Source organism: Tinamus guttatus, unplaced genomic scaffold (assembly GCF_059628265.1).
Source record: "Tinamus guttatus ecotype Peru unplaced genomic scaffold, ASM5962826v1 Tinamus_guttatus_pri_ptg000546l, whole genome shotgun sequence".
Taxonomy (NCBI): domain Eukaryota; kingdom Metazoa; phylum Chordata; class Aves; order Tinamiformes; family Tinamidae; genus Tinamus; species Tinamus guttatus.
The window spans coordinates 2,542,170-2,560,073 of record NW_028289080.1 but is presented as its reverse complement, the minus strand read 5'-3'; the positions used below and the strand labels follow the sequence as shown (position 1 = coordinate 2,560,073).

At 51.3% G+C, this 17,904-nt stretch overlaps 2 protein-coding genes across 3 annotated transcripts; one reads left to right on the top strand and one right to left on the bottom strand.

Annotated features, from left to right (window-relative positions):
• Positions 1-5,576: 5,576 nt before the first annotated feature.
• On the bottom strand, positions 5,577-12,582 carry PSMD13 (proteasome 26S subunit, non-ATPase 13). Its single transcript, XM_088534163.1, has 13 exons — positions 12,427-12,582; positions 12,109-12,187; positions 11,425-11,459; positions 11,281-11,336; positions 11,015-11,058; positions 10,661-10,747; positions 9,869-10,040; positions 9,357-9,436; positions 9,144-9,269; positions 8,386-8,448; positions 7,369-7,449; positions 6,495-6,611; positions 5,577-5,710 (listed from the first exon to the last, which is right to left on the bottom strand). The coding sequence occupies exons 1-13, from the start codon at positions 12,519-12,521 to the stop codon at positions 5,615-5,617; spliced, it is 1,131 nt and encodes a 376-aa protein (XP_088390289.1). The 5' UTR covers positions 12,522-12,582; the 3' UTR covers positions 5,577-5,614.
• Positions 12,583-12,903: 321 nt separating this feature from the next.
• On the top strand, positions 12,904-15,923 carry SIRT3 (sirtuin 3). 2 transcript variants are annotated; one of them, XM_088534200.1, is made up of 6 exons: positions 12,904-13,020; positions 13,426-13,658; positions 13,789-13,889; positions 14,104-14,265; positions 14,659-14,868; positions 15,888-15,923. In XM_088534200.1, the coding sequence occupies exons 1-6, from the start codon at positions 12,974-12,976 to the stop codon at positions 15,906-15,908; spliced, it is 774 nt and encodes a 257-aa protein (XP_088390326.1). In that variant the 5' UTR covers positions 12,904-12,973; the 3' UTR covers positions 15,909-15,923. The 2 variants fall into 2 exon arrangements, with proteins under 2 accessions (XP_088390326.1, XP_088390327.1); XM_088534201.1 differs by lacking the exon at positions 14,659-14,868.
• Positions 15,924-17,904: the final 1,981 nt, after the last annotated feature.

The window sequence follows — 17,904 nt, the reverse complement described above, 5'->3', positions numbered from 1 at the left end:
AAGAAGGGTGGAAAAACCAAAAGGTAGGAAACAGCCTCTTGCCTTTTGCCTCAGGGCTGTGCGTGGACTGTGACCAGCGCAGGCAGAGGCTGCTGCCGGAGGGGCTGCAGCCAGGGCAGGACGGAAGTTCCCGAACAGAGGCAGGAGGAAGGAAACAGCTTTTTTTTTTTTTTTTTTCCCTCCCCTTGGTTAAAAATAAATAAATAAATCCTGAAAGGTGGCTGTTTGCCCAGCTGCAATCCTGCTGACCGAGCGGGCAGGGGATGGGGAGAACCGAGGCCCCCGGAGGAAAACGAGTCTTGGGCTGCTGCTGCTTCAGGGCCATTCCTCTAAGGGAGGAGGGACGGAGAAGGGAACTCCCATCTCCGAGTGTTTTTCCATCTGAAAGCTGTCCAAGGTATCCAAAAGCAATGGAGGCCCGGGCAGGGAGCCGTGGGTCGCGCGCTCGCGATGGGGAGCGAGCTGCTCCCTCGCAGCAGCCCTCTCCGTGCAGGGAGCACAGGCACCTCCAAGCAGAGATTCTGCACTGCCCCCAAGGACGGACCATGACCAAGCAGCGCTGGTACGAGCCCTCTCGAGAGCCAGCGGTGACGGAGGCGCACACGTGCCCTCGGACCAGGGTAAACACCAGAGCTATCAGTTTCTCTGCAGACCTTTCCAGAGCTGGCAGAACATCTTTGCTCCCGCTGTCCCCTGTCCCAGGCTTGTTCGGTATGCAAGCAGGAAAAAAGGAGAAAAAAAAAGCCACAAGAGACAAAACCAGATACCAACCACCTAATGCATTAGCCGAAATCCACGCCGCAGCAAGTCCTGCGGCAAGGGGAGATAACGGCGGTGGTACCATGGAGGGGGGCTGCAACGGCTGCAGGCGACATGGGAAGGACATGGGAAGGCTCCCAGGCATCACGTTACAAACGCGGCTGCTCAGAGGGAGAAAAAGTGGATTGCGGTGGGTTTAAATGGGCATTCTCCAGTAGATCCCTGTCTCTCCTCTTAGTCCTCGCTCGAAGATGTAGGATGAAGAAACAGGTGGATCTGGGAACTCCATTTCTCCCTAAAAACTGATCTTTCCTGCTGCCTTTCCCCACTCCCCTGCACGAGGCACCTCTTTCCTCCAAGCACAGCTCAGGCATGGGACAAACCCTGCTTTTTTACTCATTAGCTTTCACCATCCTTCCCTGCTCAGCTCCTTCCAGTGTTGTCTCCTGAACATGTTGGAGGGGCAGCAGCTGCTCTGCTTCCTGCTCTGCTGAAGCCACTAGAAAAGGAAAAAATAAAAATAATTAAAAAAATAAAAAAGAAGCATCCTGCTATTGGCAACTATACAATTTAATACGACTGAAACCGAGTGTGCGACTCGGTGCCATCAGCGTTAAGAAATCCACATTTCCTCACGGCAGCAGCTTTAATGCCAGACCAAGGCAAGATGTCACTGCTCTTTTTGCAGGGGCCCAAATTGTGGACAATGGGGGATTAAGAATAACTTGCGGGAAGAGGAGGAAGGACGGGTACAGGGAGCAGGAGCTGCTCTGCACCAGCCTGCCCCGTTAATGAGGGAAACTACCACGGAAGCAGAGGCTTATGGAAGTAACGAGAGGAGAGCGGGGCTTGTCAGGCGTCTGCTACTGCTTTTAAATTACCACGAATCGCCTTCTGGCGAGGATGTGGCCAGGCACGAGCGAGGGACTCGAAACCCCGGCTGTTTTAGAGGCCACGTGAACGGAGCAGAGGGCGGATGCGGCGGCACCGACCAAGCCGAACCGGTTCGAGCCCCTCAGAGCTGCCCGCTGCAGGCAGGGAACCCCAGCCGGGTTGTAACCGAAAATCACGCTGTGCCACGGGGAAACACGGCCCAGGTCCACCCGGTGCAGAGCCAAACAGGGACACGCGGGGAAATCAGCGCCAGGCACGAGGGGCCTGGGGCACCCGTCTCCGAGGGCGGCGGAGCGGAGCCGGCGCGGGCAGACGCGGGTGGCCCTCACGGAGCCCTCCCTGCTCCGCTCCGGCCGCTGTTCCAGGAGGAGCGGGCGTGGGGCCGGGCAGGAGGCGGGGAGGCCCTGACGGGGCTCGGCAGCTGCAGCCGTTGGCGGGTGCCAGGAGGGCCGCTCGATCCTGCCGCCATGAGGGCCTTGCAGGGGGTATCGGGGCTGCTGGCCGCGGCCCTGCGCAGCCAGCGGGCGCCCCGCGCGCGGGTGTCCTCCAAGCCCCCCGAGGAGCCGCTCTCGGCCGCGGTAAGTGACCTGCGGCGGGCTGAGAAGGGGGGCAAGAAGAGGGAAGGCACCTGCTCCCTGGGCGCTGCTCTCCCCCGATCAGTTATTCCTTTTACTTGTATCCCTCATAAAAAGGGAGTTTGTCTCTCCCCGTTTTCTCTTTATCCATGGCCCCTCACATTAAACGTTGCGGGGTTATGGCACTGTGGCATAAGGCGACGGCCTCGGGGCACCCCCTCCGCACAGGGACTGGCCAGGGCCCTGTGCTGCTCCCCCAGGGGACAGACACGGGCCCCAAGTGTCCCCATGGGGCACCGCGAGAGAGGAGGTGCAACCACCGCGGCAAAGCCCGGGCTCCTCCACGAGCTTTGCCCTCTTCCTTACCCGCCCCTGCCGCCATTCCGGGCACGGCCCCCGCTCTGGGTGCGGGGAGCCTCCGCGGCTGCTTTCCTCTTGCATCTGGGAGAAGTTACGAGGAAAAAATAAATTTAGATATACATACATAGGTATACATACACAAATAAATAAGGAGTTTTATGGCAGAAATCCAGTGGGGATTTCAGCCCCCAGAAACACAGGAGCTGCTCTCATGCTGTTTTTAGCGGCTCTCGGCCGCTCAAAGTCAGCTCAAAGTCAGGCACCGGCTGCCTTCGGAAACGGGGCAGCCCGGGCCCGAGGCGGCTGCGTGGGAAGGGGAGGCCACATCCTGCCCCGGTGGCAGCCCTGGCACCAGACTCACAAATACAAAGCAATGGAAAGAAGCCTGAAGAGCAGCCGCTCCGATCCGCAGCTGGGGGAAGCGGTTGGGAGCACCCAAACTGCCCTCCCGCTTCCATTGGACAGCCGTGGGAGCCGGAAAGCACCTGGAGAGCAGGAGGGTGCACTTGACCCACTGCATTTTACAGAGCTGGCCTAGGTATTTCACGGGTGAGGACGTTGTAGCACAGCTATCCCACCGTTCCTTTTCCTCCTTTTCTTGCTGGCAGGAGCAAGCCATCGCGCTTTCCGTGATGTTTGCCAGCTTCCTGATCCCATCGGCCTGGGTCCTGGCAAACCTGGAGCACTACAAGAGCAGACCAGAGTAAGGGATGGCAAGAAGAGCCAGCTGAGCGCAGAAGTTTGAGTGAAGATGACAAACCCAATCTTCCTCTGTTGAAGAGCTCCTTAAGTTTGTTGATTAAAATACTGTTAAGCATAACGGCCTGTTGGTTTTGCTTGGACGGGGCTTGTTCGTAAAAGAATGAATTGGCAATCCTGTTCGGTCAGGCAGGACACTGCCCCAAAGGGGAAAAAAAGGCTGCAGCAGATTCCACGTGGGAGGCCCAGTTTTCTTGAGTTTTTACTTACCTGGTGCACTCGTTGTGAAACGTAGGGTAGGGGTTGAGGAACCACCCACAGCACCAGCACAAAAGGGAAGGGAGTTAAATCCCTGTAAAGAAAATGCTCAGAAACTAAGTGGTCTTTAAAGTGGTCTCCTGTCAAGCTGACTTCTCTTGTTTCTGTGAGCCCAAGGAGCTGTTTTGGGCAAGTGGAAAGCCAGCACTTGCCCCCATACACAAGGCAGCAAGCAGCACTAAAGTCACGGAGTTCACCTAGTCTCAAGATCGTCACACTCACTTCAATGAGCTGCTCAAAAATTTACATGCCAACTAGCACTCCCTACACTGAAAGGGAGTGATAAAGCCCGTCCCCATGAGTATTTTGAGAGCTACTTCGATAGTAATGCCCCAGGTTTACAGCAGTAACAGCCCTAAGATGCATTAGTTTCGTTTCACTGTTAGCCCTTCCTTTACTCCTAAGGTGTAATGACATAGTGACATGATACTACTAAAAAAGGAGCATTTGTACAAACCCCCTTCCTGTCAAAAAAAAAAAAAAACACTTTATTTAATTTTTTGCTTTCAAAAGCTTTGATCTTCCTTGCCCAAGGCACCTTCACACACAGACAGCATTCTAGCAGTAATCCACTGCTAGTAATCCAGCTGTAATCTGAGAACTGTGCATCAATATAATGGTACCAGCACTTAAAATAAAGCCCAGTTACATCCCAAGACACCCAGGTTGCGAGTATTACCCTGCTCAGTTTAAAGTTATTTGATGTGGTTGGCTGTTACTACCATCCTGTCATGGTGATCATGCAGCAGTACAGTGAGAGCACTTCATTATAGCAGAGCTTTTAAAGCAGCAATTGTTAACGGACAAAAGCAGAACAAAAACTTGTTATGTCGGTATTGAATTGGGCATTTTTGTTTACTAGTTCTTGAGAGAGGGCATCGGGAGTACAGCTTCCCACAAAAAAAACAAAACAAAACAAAAAAAAACCAACAACATGAACTTGCTAATAAATTACATACTAAGGTATTGGGACAAGTAAGTGACATATTAACGTGCTGTTTTTTAAACAGACTGTTTCAACCTCTCTGTTCTTGGGTAGAAAGTTGTAACATGAAAAATAACAGGAAGTCTTTTTTTTTTTTCTTAAAAAAATGCAAGAAAACCCAGATCAATCAGACCCACAGCTGCATGTTAGGATGAAAGCACCACCAGAACTACAGAAAAGGGAAGGCAGAGAAGTTTATTCCAGCAATACAGCAATATTGCTGCACCTCACTTTAGCATAAAGTGTTCATAAAAGACAGCTATCCCCCAAAAAAGTATATAAAAACAAATCCACTAAACTGTAATCCTGGAGAAAAACAAAACAAAGCAAAAAAACCCCAAAAACAAAAAAAAAACAAAAAAAACCAAAACCCCAACCCTTTGATGGAGTAAACACTCCCTCTACTGCAGATGGGGGGTTGTGGAGAAAGAGGGCCACCAGGAGGAATATGACTTGGGTAATGCCTTTGGCGCAGGGAGGAGAGGTTACCAGGGGAAGGACATACCCTCCTAAGGCCAATACTACCAAGTAATACCACATACAATGTTCAGGCACCACTCTAGAACATATATATATACATATATATATATTTTTTTTTATAGAGAAGCTTCTGCCACCCCTTTACCTGGAGAACAACCACTTGTGTAGCATGGGACCAGCGCCACATCCTCCTGCGAAAGCAGCCTCCACTTCGGTGACGCGTAAGCAGCGTTACGCGCTCCCGAAGGAGCTCCACAGCAAGGCTGCTAAATCGGCCTCCGCGGAGCCTCTGCCCCCCTTGGACAAGGAAGGACAGGAGCTCCCAGGGTCAGTGTCGGCATGTAGGGAAATCTGGACTCCAAGCACCAAAGGGTTACACAGCAAAAGGCCACTTACTTACTCCTCCGGACAAGCGTCAAAAATGCTGCTCTCTCCTCTGCCCACCCACCCCCCTTCAACGTGATTCAGAACAGAGTCAGTGGTCTGAGGGCTACTAGCATCAGTAGCAGTAAAAAATTCCCCTCTCAGCGCAGCGCAAGGTCCTCTATGTTAAGATGTCGTGGGCTTGGTGCTCTACCAACATCTCCATGCTCCTCACGTCTGTGCACCAGAACTCCAGGCGGTCTTTCATCCCCTTGATCTGGAAGGCAAACACACAGGGATTTCAGTGGCACAAATACTAAAGACACATAAATTCCCCCGCAAGTGCAACGGCTTGAGATCCAGCATAGCCTCTCAAAACCCCGTGCATCTCCAGAGGATGCTTGGCATCTTCTACCATCGGGACTATAATGGTTTGAATTAGACTGAAATGCACAAAAGGATTTATTTGTAGCTAGCAGTACATGGACTAGCAGTTTTTAAAAGCTGGTCTAGCTTTTTTAAGCTAGCAGTTTTTAAAAGCAAAGAGCACCCTCCCTATTCAGTCTCCTAAAACACGTGTGTCACAAAGATGAACTTGAGAAGCTCAGCACCTTTCATCTCCATCACTCTGAACTTTTCTTCCTACCCACCTACTAACCAGAAGATTGTAAAGATCTAAAGATTGTTTCATTCCTTAAATTTTGAGGTAACTGCCAAGCGCCCACGTCCCTCTGGAAAGAAACAGCATTCATAGCAAGTATTCATATTTCCTGGCGGTTTGGATGGCTCTTGGAGAAGCATCTCCAAAATCCTATCCTACCTGCTGACGAATTTGTGATTTCTTACTGCTTAGCATGGTTACAAAGCACACTATATAGCCAAGTAAAACAGTGTAAGAACTGGCAACACCTCCTGAAGAAACTCTGGGAATTGGGAAGCATAACGAGACAAATTCACAGGCAGTGACCCTTAACAGGTCTTACTGCAATTTCCAGGTCATCTCAGATACAAAAACACCACCCTCAAGTTAACACAGACTTAGCACTGAAGTGGATCGTTACCTGCTGCAAATCCAGCACACGTGGCTGCACCCACGTCATGTGCACCCTCTTGTCCACTTCATCAATACTGCCTTTTACCAGCCCCACCGAGAGCGCCTTCATCACCAGCAGCTCCACCTAGAAGCGAGGAAAAGAACAGAGAATCACCCACTTCCCCCCACGAGGAGACCTTTAAGGGCACTCAGCACGCAGAATAGTGGTTACTACACAAAAACTAAGAGCTGCAGTCTATCTCTTATAGGTTATTACACTGCCTCAAGACTTGACATCAAAATATACAGGACTGCAGATTTCTTTAGGACATCTGAAACCCCATTAAGGACAAGGTGAGTGAAAAAGCATGGGTTTACCAGGGGTAAATTGGGCTTGAACAATCCAATTGCCTTCTAAAGATGAACCAACTTCCTCAGGGGACAAGGAGAAAGTTGCATCTGTCACGTAAGGGTTTTAACAAGGCAATCAACGAGACCTCCCACAACAGCCTGCTGACAAGCTGCTGAGATACAGACTGGACACCTGGAACCAGACAGATAGAAAACTTGCTGAACTGCTGGGCTTGGTCAGCAGCTCAAAGCTGAACACACAGCTGGTCACAAATGCAGCTTTTCTGGAGTCATTTGGCATTTTGGTACTACCTAGTTGGTAGGTAACTTTATGAACAAGCCGGATAACAGCACTGACTGCATCCTCGTCAAGCTTGCAGGTGATACCAAGTTGGGCTGGAGGGAAGACGTGCTGGAGAGAAGAGCTACCATAGAGAGAGACCTAGACGGGCCACAAGACTTGCATGAAGTCCAATAAAGTGCGGAGTTTATTTGGAAACTTTCAGAGCTTCAGAACATAGAGATTTATCACCAACTACGACTAAACTCACCTCGTTCACAGTGACTTTGGCACTCTTTGCAATCTCCTCGAAAGTGAGCTGCCTATGATTGGCCGGTCGGGTGAAAGTCATCTAAATTCAAGCAAACAAAAGGCAAAACAAAGATAAACCTCCACTTTTCTTAATTTTTTTCCTGCAGCGCACACAGCTTCCCTGCTGCCACCCTTGCTGGGCTCTCACACTGCAGTATCAACTACATTCCTCGTTTTAATACCGCAGTACTTCAGCAAAAAATGCCCTCACCCATCCTAGCAGAAAGTAGCCCCCCAAACAGCAGGGCTCCTAAGAGACAAGTTAATCTCCAAATAAAGCAGGTCAGTTGGTGCCAAAATGTCTCTGTGCCTATGCAATCTCTGGCACAACGTATTAGAGGTAATAAGAGTAGTTAAAAGTAAAATGCTGGAACTGGGATGAATATATATGCACATGTGTGTATAAAAGCATGCATTATGCTTCAGATGATTCAGATCATTGACACTGCATAAAAAAAAAAAAAAAAAAGCAAGCAAACAAAAAAAAAACAGATCCAGAGTCACAGAGGCTTCAAGGAACAAGAAAGAAATTGTTTTAAACATGTAGAGTTACCTCACAGGGACAAAGTTTTTGTCTTTAAGAGACTAAGTTTTCAACTTAAGTGTGTTGTAGGAATCTTTGTTATAATCCATCATATTGAAGAGCTATCGTTTCAGATGCTGTCTTCAGAAACACCACTTGCTCCCTCCTTCCCCACCTCCCTACCCTGCCTGCACATCCTTGAAACTGCAAGCAGGCAGCATGGAGCTTTTTTAAATTCCCCTCCCATAGCAGTACTTGCCATTTAGCACCCTCTAGAGACAAAACTTGCAGTCGTACTACCTAGTTACACACGAGTTCCTAGAAACACAGCAAAAGGAGCGCGACTGGAAGAATTTGCCATTTCAGTAAATTGGACTCGTCGGAAGGTTGTTGAAAGCAGCAATTTTCATTTCCTACATTTAACACCCCGCAGCTCGTGGCTCAGCGCCTCACCTCCATTAGACACAGCAGTTGAATCTTCTGCAGCAGAAGTGCTTCGTTTGCTGCCAGATCGGGCTGTGAGATGACAAATTAAAAGAAAATAAGTTCATTATTACTCGTTCCACACCTCGCCCTATAAAAGAGCGACATTCTGTCTGGAGGAATGAGCCACTATTAAATGCAGTGGTACCCACTGTCCTCATTAATGAGAGGCCATCCTTTCCTACCCACTACTGGGCAATGATTCCATAGAGCTACCAGTAAAGACTGTGTACTTAAAAGCAGTACTCTACAAGGTAGGCAAGGTTATACTGAAGGCTACAGCCTGGCACAAGTTCACACAAAAGTCAGTCTATAAACCACTGCTGCGTCAGCAATATCTGATACAGCCACTGCAGCTAATATCCAACTTCACAGCTTCCTTGAATTTCCTGGAAAAATAAGGCAGCAAAAGCAATTTAATATCATGGCAATTACGGCGTTGTGGATATTAGATTGGAGACAATCTTCCTGCCCAGAGCTGCGTACTGTCTTTTGGGGCTTTTCCCTTGGCTACAAGGAATTTCCCTTGTTCACTTCTTTCAAGCAAGAAAGCCAAAAGAAAACTGAAGACACAAGACGAAAAAAGCATCACTATGCAACAGTTATGGCTGCACTAATGCACCTAGTTCAGGAAATTTAAGCTAGGTGTCTTAAGAAACTCCTAAACAGCGTCTGTAAATATTAAGCCTAAGTCTTACTTGAATGTTATGAGCAAGTTATTCACTCACCTGCTGACCCCACGCTGACTTTAGAGCCTGAAATGTCTCTACATTTCCACTGTTGAAGGCATAAAGAGTATCAATCAGCCACTGCCGATCGGTGTTTCTCAGGGACTCCAGAACAGGGTGCATGAGCTGCAAGAATCCAAGCAGGACAAGTGCTAACAGGTTAAAAATCCACTTGTGATGCCCAACAGCTGCAGCAAACCAGAGTTAACTTACCAGCTCCCCAAAGTTGTAAACACCTTCTCCCAGAAGCCCGGCCAGTCCCAGGGTGAAGGCTCTCTCCTGCTGCTCTGATACTAGAGGGAAAGAAAAGTCTGGATGAAACAGCAGCCTACATCAGCTCCTTTTTTGCCCTCCTTCCTGTGCCTGTATTAAATCATCCTTGACCCTTCTTAGCCCTCACTCCCAAGCCCGAAATTCAAAACCTGCAGGAACCATAGTATAACACAAAAAGGCAACTTTATGAAACTAGACAGAATGGGCTAGGGTAGAATAACCTGTCCCATCTGGCAAGGACACTGCCTCCCATCACAGGGTAGAATTAGGAGCAGAATCCTGCTCATTCATTCCCCTCATGGGTTTCTGTAGCTAGATCCTGGTCCAACTACAACAGACTCAAAATAACATTGAGAAAAAAATTTACACTCTCTCGGTGCATTTATTTAGACGGAGGTCATGGAATGAAAAATGAAAATGGGGGCTACGTTTGGCCACAAAGGAAGAGTTACCTGGCAGATCTTTAACATCGATGCAGCCCAGGAAGCGCAGAGCATCCTTGTAGTAGGAGGCATGGTTCCCAATGGTCTGGTAGTACTTGCTGGAGAGGTCATAGAAACGGCTGTGAACTGAAGTCACCCCAGGGAGATTATTCAGCATCTCCTCAACTTCCTCAATGGTCTCCTAAATCAGAGCAAGAAACAAGCTTATGGCTAAAAGCACAAAATGCTCATCCGTGGCCCAGGGCCTTCTGATCCCCCACAGAAAGGGTCACAATATTCTCATTTGGTTCAGCAGTTGCATCCGTTCAGTGATGACGCAGATGAAATGAATCCGTAGGCTGGATTCAGAGGGAAGCAACGGCTCTCCCTCTTTACAAAGGTGTTTGACTGAAGGAAGAAAAACCAACTGCACTGTAGCCCTTCACGCTTGTACTCAAAGATGTACAGCAGAACTGCCTGGAAGAAGAAGGAAAGCCCTCGACTTTCCGAGATGCTTCTGAAAAGCTCTAGGAGAGAGAGGAACAACACATTCAGCACCAGAAACCGGGTGCTGGAATTCAGTTGTCTGTATCAGCTCATCAGCAAGCAACACATACGCTGCTGAATTCAATGGACCCTCTAAGCTAGAAGAAAAAGGAACGCCAAGTTTTGGGGGTTTGGGTTGCACATTCATTTTTCCTCTATTTCAGAATGGAAGTGAAGACACAGGAATGTCCACGCTTAAACTAACTGCTGAAATAAGTCACAGTGCTCCAAACTATCTGAACGTTACCGTTTGTGCAGCTCAAGTGATCGTCTCACCTTTGTGACCTGCAGGTCTCCAATGTTCAGCTTGAGAGCCCCGATGGCTGTTTTACACAAAATGACTGCTTCATCGCTGCTTTTTACCTGCACTCAAACAAAATCACACAATTTGGAGACCTCGTTGTTCTAGTTAAGCAGACTTTCAAAATCCAGATTGTATTAGTTTAGTTATATTTCGCTTATTAACACATCCCTGCGTTAAATTCCGGGATCGGTCACTGAGGAAAGCAGTACTTTCCAGCACACATTCCAATATATACATACTCGCCTCTTCACTTATACCAAACACACTCATACACAAAACAAAGTCTGTACAGGGACTACCCAAGGAAAGAGCAGTCTCACAAATACCTTTTCCCGGGTCTTTTCCAGAAAAGAAAGGGCCACGGTGGGATCTAAAGCAGAGCAAAAGAGAAGGCATATTAGGAATTCCAACAGAACTGAATCTCAACCTAGAAATAAATTCCATGAAGCACTGAAACTGGCACTTTTCAATACCCCAGAGTGCCACTAAGTTTTAGTTGAAGACCAAGGACTTAGCTCTTACTATTAACTACCAAAGTTTCACGACCATCAGTTCCTAGAAAACACCATCAGCCACAGGCAATGTCACTTACCTGTCATTTGCCTAACAACATGAAGAATGATCTCTACCAGAGACAAGGGGTTCACCCTAGAACAAAAACAAACCGCATTGCCACAACAGTCTCAGCTGTAGGTAACAGGAGGTCACCCCCAACTTTGGGGACAAATGGACTCACCTGTGTTCAAACTCACTGATGAAGTTCTCATAAAGCTGTAAGCAAAAGCAGGTAGATATTCAGAGCAAGAAGGTACTTTCAGTGACAACATTTACATTTTATTTCAGCTCATTGCCTGAACAAAGCAGTTGGCATCCAACTTGTCCTCTGCATTTGGTACACCTACAGGCTTTCCCAATTGCCTTTTTTGTTTGTTTTTAAGAAAACAGCTCATTTTACAGGTTGCAGGCTGTACAATATCCTCCCAGCTGTTCAAAACAACTGCAGAAACCCACACGCTACCAGGTGCTACAACATAGTGCCTTCTGGCTCCAGCGTGCCCCAGTGCATGTCTTCACTCCTCAATGTGCATCTAGCTCAAGCCTCAACTTTTCTAATCTCCCTTTATGGGCATCCTTTAAAAAAAAAAAAAAAAAAAAAAAAAAAGGACTATCTAGGAACTCAAGCCTTGTTATCACGGAAGCAATTAGGGAAACTGAATTTGAATCTAAGCCACAAAGGAGAGGAAAACACGCAGTTAGCAGTAACCTGCGAGCAGAAAATGAGTTCACCTGGCCTACCAGTTCAAAACGAAAACAAAACAAGTCAGGAGCTGCTTATTTCCCCTCTCTACAAAAACACCACCGCCCCACATTGCTACGGGGAGGGGGAGGTGAACCGCCCTGGCGCAAGCGAGCGCCTCACCTTGATGAGTCCATCCCCCTGGGCGAAGCAGGGGTCCTGCACGAAGTCCAGGACTTGCAACGTCAGCTGGTGCCAGAGCCTCAAATAATAACAACAGCAGCAACGAGAGTTAGCCCGAGCTTCCACACGCCAGCGCTCGTGCTCGCACTCCCTCCCGCGCCACACACGGGGAACAGGCCCGTTTTGAAGCAGCTCGCCTCTCTGCAGCTGCTGTGACCCTCGAGGGGCGGTTTTTTTAAGGGGAAACCGCGGGAACCCCCGGGCCCGTTGCAACCTCCCACGGGGACGCGCAGCGGAGGGCCCCTGCCCCGCGCTCACTTCTTGTTGTAGAGCTCCTCCAGGCGGTGCCACACGGCCGCCTGGCCCGGCCCCGCGCTCTGGCTCTGCTGCAGGAAGGCCGGCACGTCCTTCATGGCGATGGCGGCGGCGGCCACGACAGCGGCGACAACGGCGACGGCGGCGACCCCGCGCCCGCCGGAAATGCACACTCACTGCCGGCGCCGCGCGCGGGGCACTGTGGGTACCGTAAGGCACCGCTGGGGGGCGGCGCGGCGCGGCGAGCCGGGGCGGGGGAAGCGGGGGAAGCGGGAGGCGGCGGCGGCGCGCGCGCCTACTCGCGGCCTTGCGGTAGCGCCGCTAACGGCCGCCGCTAACGGCCGCCATGGAGCGGCGGGCGGCGGCGCTGCGGTGGCGCTGCCCGGCGCGGTGCCTCCTCGCGGCCTGGGGCCGCCTCTGGGAGCCGCGGCCCCGCTGCACGGCCCCCGCGGGCAGGGCCCTGTCCGGCTCCGCCGCCGGGGGGCCGAGGCTCGGCCTGGCCGCCGTGGCGGAGCTGCTGCGCGCCCAGGAGGGCCGCAGGGTGCTGGTGATGGCCGGCGCCGGGCTCAGCACGCCCAGCGGCATCCCGGATTTCAGGTTCGCCTTTGGCGGGGCCGCGCGTTAGGACCGGCGGCCTCGGTAGCACCGGCTGCTCTACCTCAGTCCCTCCTGCTGTCAGGTCACACAAGCTGGAGTTCAGTGCAGGTGACAGAAGTCACCCGCGTGCCCCACACCAGCAACTAGTGCTCCACACAACCTTCCCTGCGCTCCCCAGGCCCCGAGGGCACCTCTGCCCCAGCCGGAGGTGGGACAGTGCTGGGCCCTGTGCTGTGTGCACCTAGCAGGGATCCCGGATTTCAGCGCCCTTTTGCGCCAAACGCACGGCACAAAGCAGCAGGAGAGAGCCCAGCGGATCCATCCGTGTGCTCCGCCGTCGCGCTTGGCCTGGGCGCTGATGCAGCTCCCCGCAACGCGTCCACCGGCACCTGTCTCTCTCCGCAGGTCCCCGGGGAGCGGCCTCTACAGCAACCTCGCGCAGTACAACATCCCTTATCCAGAAGCCATCTTTGAACTGAACTATTTCTTCCTTAACCCCAAGCCCTTCTTCACCTTGGCCAAGGAACTCTACCCGGGCAACTACAAGCCCAACTACGCGCACTATTTCCTAAGGCTCCTGCACGACAAAGGCCTTCTGCTGCGTCTGTATACGCAGAATATTGACGGACTGGAGAGGGGTGAGTTGCTTCCTCCCTGGCGCTCAGCAGCAGAGCACCAGGAAGGGGTGAGGGTAAGAAGTGGAACAGGAGGCAGGGCTGGGGTTGTTCCCCCATGGCGAGTGGATCAGCCACTCCGCGTGCGTTCCAGTTGCTGGGATCCCGCCCGATCGGCTGGTCGAAGCCCACGGCACCTTCGCCACGGCCACCTGCACCGTCTGCCGCAGGACGTTCCCGGGAGAGGACTTGAGGGTGAGCGGCCGCCGCCGAGTGTTGTCTCGGGAGCTCCCGCGAGGGAGGACAACCCGCCCAGGCCTGTTGCTCCTTGCTGCCGGAGAGCCGGCTCGGGAAGGGAAGCGGAGGGGCTGGCTGTTACCGTGAGGATGTGTTGTGGTTGCGGCGCTGCGTGTGCAGGCAGGCGCCCACGCCGCCCCGTAACGAGCGCTCTTGGGTGCTCTTGCTTCAGGGGGACGTCATGGCAGACAAGGTGCCTCGCTGCCCTGTCTGCACCGGAGTCGTCAAGCCCGACATTGTGTTCTTTGGCGAGGAGCTGCCGCGCCGCTTCTTCCTGCACGTGGCGGACTTCCCCCTGGCAGAGCTGCTCTTCGTCATTGGAACGTCGCTGGAGGTCTGGGGCTAGGGCAGACCCTGGCTCTTGAGGAGAGAAGGGTGCATGGGATCAGGGCCCCAGGGGCTTTGGAGGAGATAAAGGGGTGGGGATAGGAGGAGAAAGCGAGAAACTGGGGTAGCGAGGAGATTAAACTGGAGGGGCTAGCGTCAGAAAGAGGGTAGGCGCGCTCAGAGTCGTGGCCCTCAGAAACATGCGCGCTGTTGGTAGAGGCGGGCGCCTGGAGACGAGGAGATGAGTTTTGTGGCTCCCTGAGGAGAGGCCACAGCATAAACGGAGCAAATTGGAGCTGGGCAGCCCTGCAGACTTAGCGTGCAGTGGATTCGTGCCCCCGCAGTGCCCCTCAGTGTGGTGACCATGTCTCTCTGCTCCTCCCGGGTGGCCTCCCTGCAGGTGGAGCCCTTTGCCAGCCTGGCAGGCGCTGTTCGCAGTTCCGTTCCCCGCGTCCTCATCAACCGGGATCTCGTGGGCCCCTTCGCCTGGCAGCACCGCCACAATGACGTAGCCCAGCTGGGGGACGTGGTCAGCGGCGTCAAGAAGCTCGTGGAGCTGCTGGGCTGGACCCAAGAGATGCAAACGCTAATCCAGGAAGAAAAGGAAAAGGTGGGAAGGGCCTCTCTGCTCCTTGTGCTACAGCCGTTGCCAAACTTGCAGCCTGCAGTCGGAGGGACTGTGGATAGGTGCAAAAGGGTGTTTAAAAATAGGAAGTGACCCACTCAGTTATTGGAAAGCTGTTCCATTATTATTTGTTCTTAGAGGGAACCTCCTGGAAAAGCAGTGTAGATTTCTAGGCAAGTTCTCCTGGAGCTGGAAGTGATAAGACTAGAAAAACCTCCAGGGCATCTCTATAAAATGAGTCCAAACAGTCTTGTAAGTCAGCAGAGGACTTGCTTTTGCACTTAATCATCACAAAAAATGTCTGTTCTCTTCTTCAGGCAATGCTTCCATCAAAGGCATATGATAACAAACATCGATATAGTGATAAACACTGATAAACCCTGCGGGGGCACATGTCTGCAGGGGCTAATTAAAGATGCACCTTCTTTTTTTCCCCCCCTACCAGTCAATTTTCCCCTGTGACGTTCCTCTGACAGCAGTGATCCTTTGAGACCTGAACTTCAAAAGTCAGAAGTTACAGATGAGATAAATTCTTGATTGCTTTCCAAGCTTAGTGTTCTATTATTACAGTATTTTAGATAGATTTAAACTTGTTTTTCATTCAAGTAAGAGTTGCAACTTCTGGGCTGGACCAACCTTTCTGCTTATGTACCTAGGTGCAGCTCTGTTTGTCCAGACCAGAGCTGTGCTTTCTCCAGGTTATATTTTTAACAGCTATTCTTTCTTTCCTCGTAACAGGAGAGGAATGAGAAAGAATCAATAGCCCTGTGAGGTTTTTGTTTTTCACTACAAGCTCTTCGGAGTTTATAGGAGAGCAGCCTCTCCTTGATTTAGCAGCTGTGCTACTGTTGGTCACAGATGGATAAAAGCTGATGTAAATCTGGGAGCACATGGAATATAAACCGCTCCTGCTCCGTGTGCTAGCAACCCTCACTGGCTGAGCTTGCGGGGCTGGAAGGATTGAAATCTGCTGGCAAACACTCTCTCTTTTTGTCTATTTTTAGCTGGATGCGAAAGACAAATAGGCCAGCTGGCTTCCTGCTGCTGGAGAATGATGTTCACTCTGGAAAAAGAGCCGTTGGGATGCCTGGCACTGGCAGGGAAGAGGAGTGGCAGCAGGGAGCAGCCAGCGTACACAGACTCGGTGGGCTGGGGAGGACGGGGTGCTCGGGGCTGTGCCCAGCACCCTGCAGCGGCAGCGAGAAGCCTTGGCCCAGGAAGGTGACGGAGGCTGACGCCGAGTTGGTTCTGCTGCTTTGGGACACTTGACACAGTCCATGCATGCTGTGCCATCGTCACGGTCCCTTAGACTTCATCTTTTTGCAAGCACCTCTGGCTGTGTCACGCAGCCTGCACCCCGTTTGAAGGCGCTGCTGTCCCACCGCGAGACCTTCGCCGGGAAGCACGGCCAGGAGCTCGCCCGTCCCACAGCACTCGCACACCACCTTGCATGACATCTGCCTTGGGGTCTCCAACTTCGAAGATCCACAGGGAGCCTGAATTCCAAAGCTCAGGCATGGACAACACTACAGAGGTCAGGCCAGAAGATACACAGCCCAAGTCACTTCCCAAAGGCTAGAGTTCTCAAGCTGCTTCCACTGTACTGAGCATCCACCAGCTCCTTCCACAGCTCCTCCACAGATTTTTTCAGTAGTCACAGTATTTTCATTGCTGCAGACCTGTACTCTTAATTCTTCAGATGAAATCTGTTAATCACAGGACAAATGCTACCCAGGGGCCTGCCCCCCTCCTTCTGTCTGAGGGAGGCCAGCCCCAGCTGCTGGAAGCTCCGACTCAGTTTTGAATCAGTGGAGAGATAATTATTTATTAATAAAAAGTGCTAATCCTCTTGCCAGCGTCAGCTGAGGGTTTTTCTATGAACACCTCCCTGTAAAGGCTGTCCCAGGGAGAGGCAGTATCCGAGTACGGAAGCAACTCCAGGCACCTGCTTTGCACAATGCAGGTGGAGCAGCTCCCCTTCCCTAGAGCAACATATTAAGTTCAGCTGCTCCCGGGTCCCATCCCAGGTTGGTACCTGTTCTAACCCAGAGCTTCTCCAGCGCTGTGTTGCCATTAACATCCAAAAGGCACAAACCCCAAGCAAAGGGAATCAAAGGTTTTGGAGAGCAAACTTTTATCTTAAGAGCATGACATTCAAAGCGCCTGTTATTCCCTTCTATGCCCAAAACCTCTCCCTAGGGCAAACCCAGAGCCTGGAAAAGCTGCCTTGCTGCTTTACATTTAACAGTTAGAGGTGTCAGGGTCTCCTCTTCCACAAGCTCCTGTGACTCTGCCAAAGGCACCAAGATTGCCGGGTGCGGGGAGTCTGGCACATCAACTGTTAGCGTTACAGAAAGATTTTTGGGGGCTGTTTCCTAGCTACTTTCTCGGAGAGCCTTGAGCAAACTCACAGCCAGACGAGCAGACGTGCTTATCCAAATGTGCCACTCAAATACGACTGCACGTTCCTTCTCGCAACACTTTTTTCCAGCAATAAAGAAAGAAAAAGCTGGACGGAGATGCAGTTGGCCTAGAAACTCCACCTGTGATGGGCTGAACCTATTCTCATAGCAGAAGCCTCTCTGTGAAGCTTCATGGGATAGTTTTACAGTACTGTAGACCCTCTAAGGACACCCTGAGTTTTCCGATCAAGACTGCTGAAAACAAAACCTTAAAATCACTGAGGGTCCGAGTGCACAACTTCCATCTAGGAAACAGGCACAACTGCAGCCTCACCCGACCCAGACTTTGTGGGCAGCTGCCGCAGTGCCCCATCACCCAGCCTGGCCCCCCAGGCTGCACTTCCCAATAGGTGCCATTCACATAATTATATCACCCACTAGACCCATACGGCCACCGTGCACCAATTTCAACCATGGCAGCACTCGTGAAGGAGACATGAGCTCGCAGGACTGTTGCTCATGCTTCAAGGCCTGAGGGGCCTTCTGGCTTTACACCATTTTCATGCTACAGTTTTACAGCTCCAGTAAAGCTAGAGCTCAATCACTGCAGAACCATTTG

Excerpts from the sequence above, each read along its gene's own strand:
- PSMD13 (XM_088534163.1), bottom strand. The coding sequence starts at position 12,521 with ATGAAGGACGTGCCGGCCTTCCTGCAGCAGAGCCAGAGCGCGGGGCCG. Across the intron at positions 9,437-9,868 it reads CGATGTTAAAGATCTGCCAG|TATCAGAGCAGCAGGAGAGA; the intron begins GTAACTCTTCCT and ends CTTTCCCTCTAG. Across the intron at positions 8,449-9,143 it reads AGTCAGCGTGGGGTCAGCAG|CCCGATCTGGCAGCAAACGA; the intron begins GTGAGTGAATAA and ends GTCATCTCACAG.
- SIRT3 (XM_088534200.1), top strand. The coding sequence starts at position 12,974 with ATGGCCGGCGCCGGGCTCAGCACGCCCAGCGGCATCCCGGATTTCAG. Across the intron at positions 13,890-14,103 it reads TCCCGGGAGAGGACTTGAGG|GGGGACGTCATGGCAGACAA; the intron begins GTGAGCGGCCGC and ends CTCTTGCTTCAG. Across the intron at positions 14,869-15,887 it reads TCCAGGAAGAAAAGGAAAAG|CTGGATGCGAAAGACAAATA; the intron begins GTGGGAAGGGCC and ends GTCTATTTTTAG.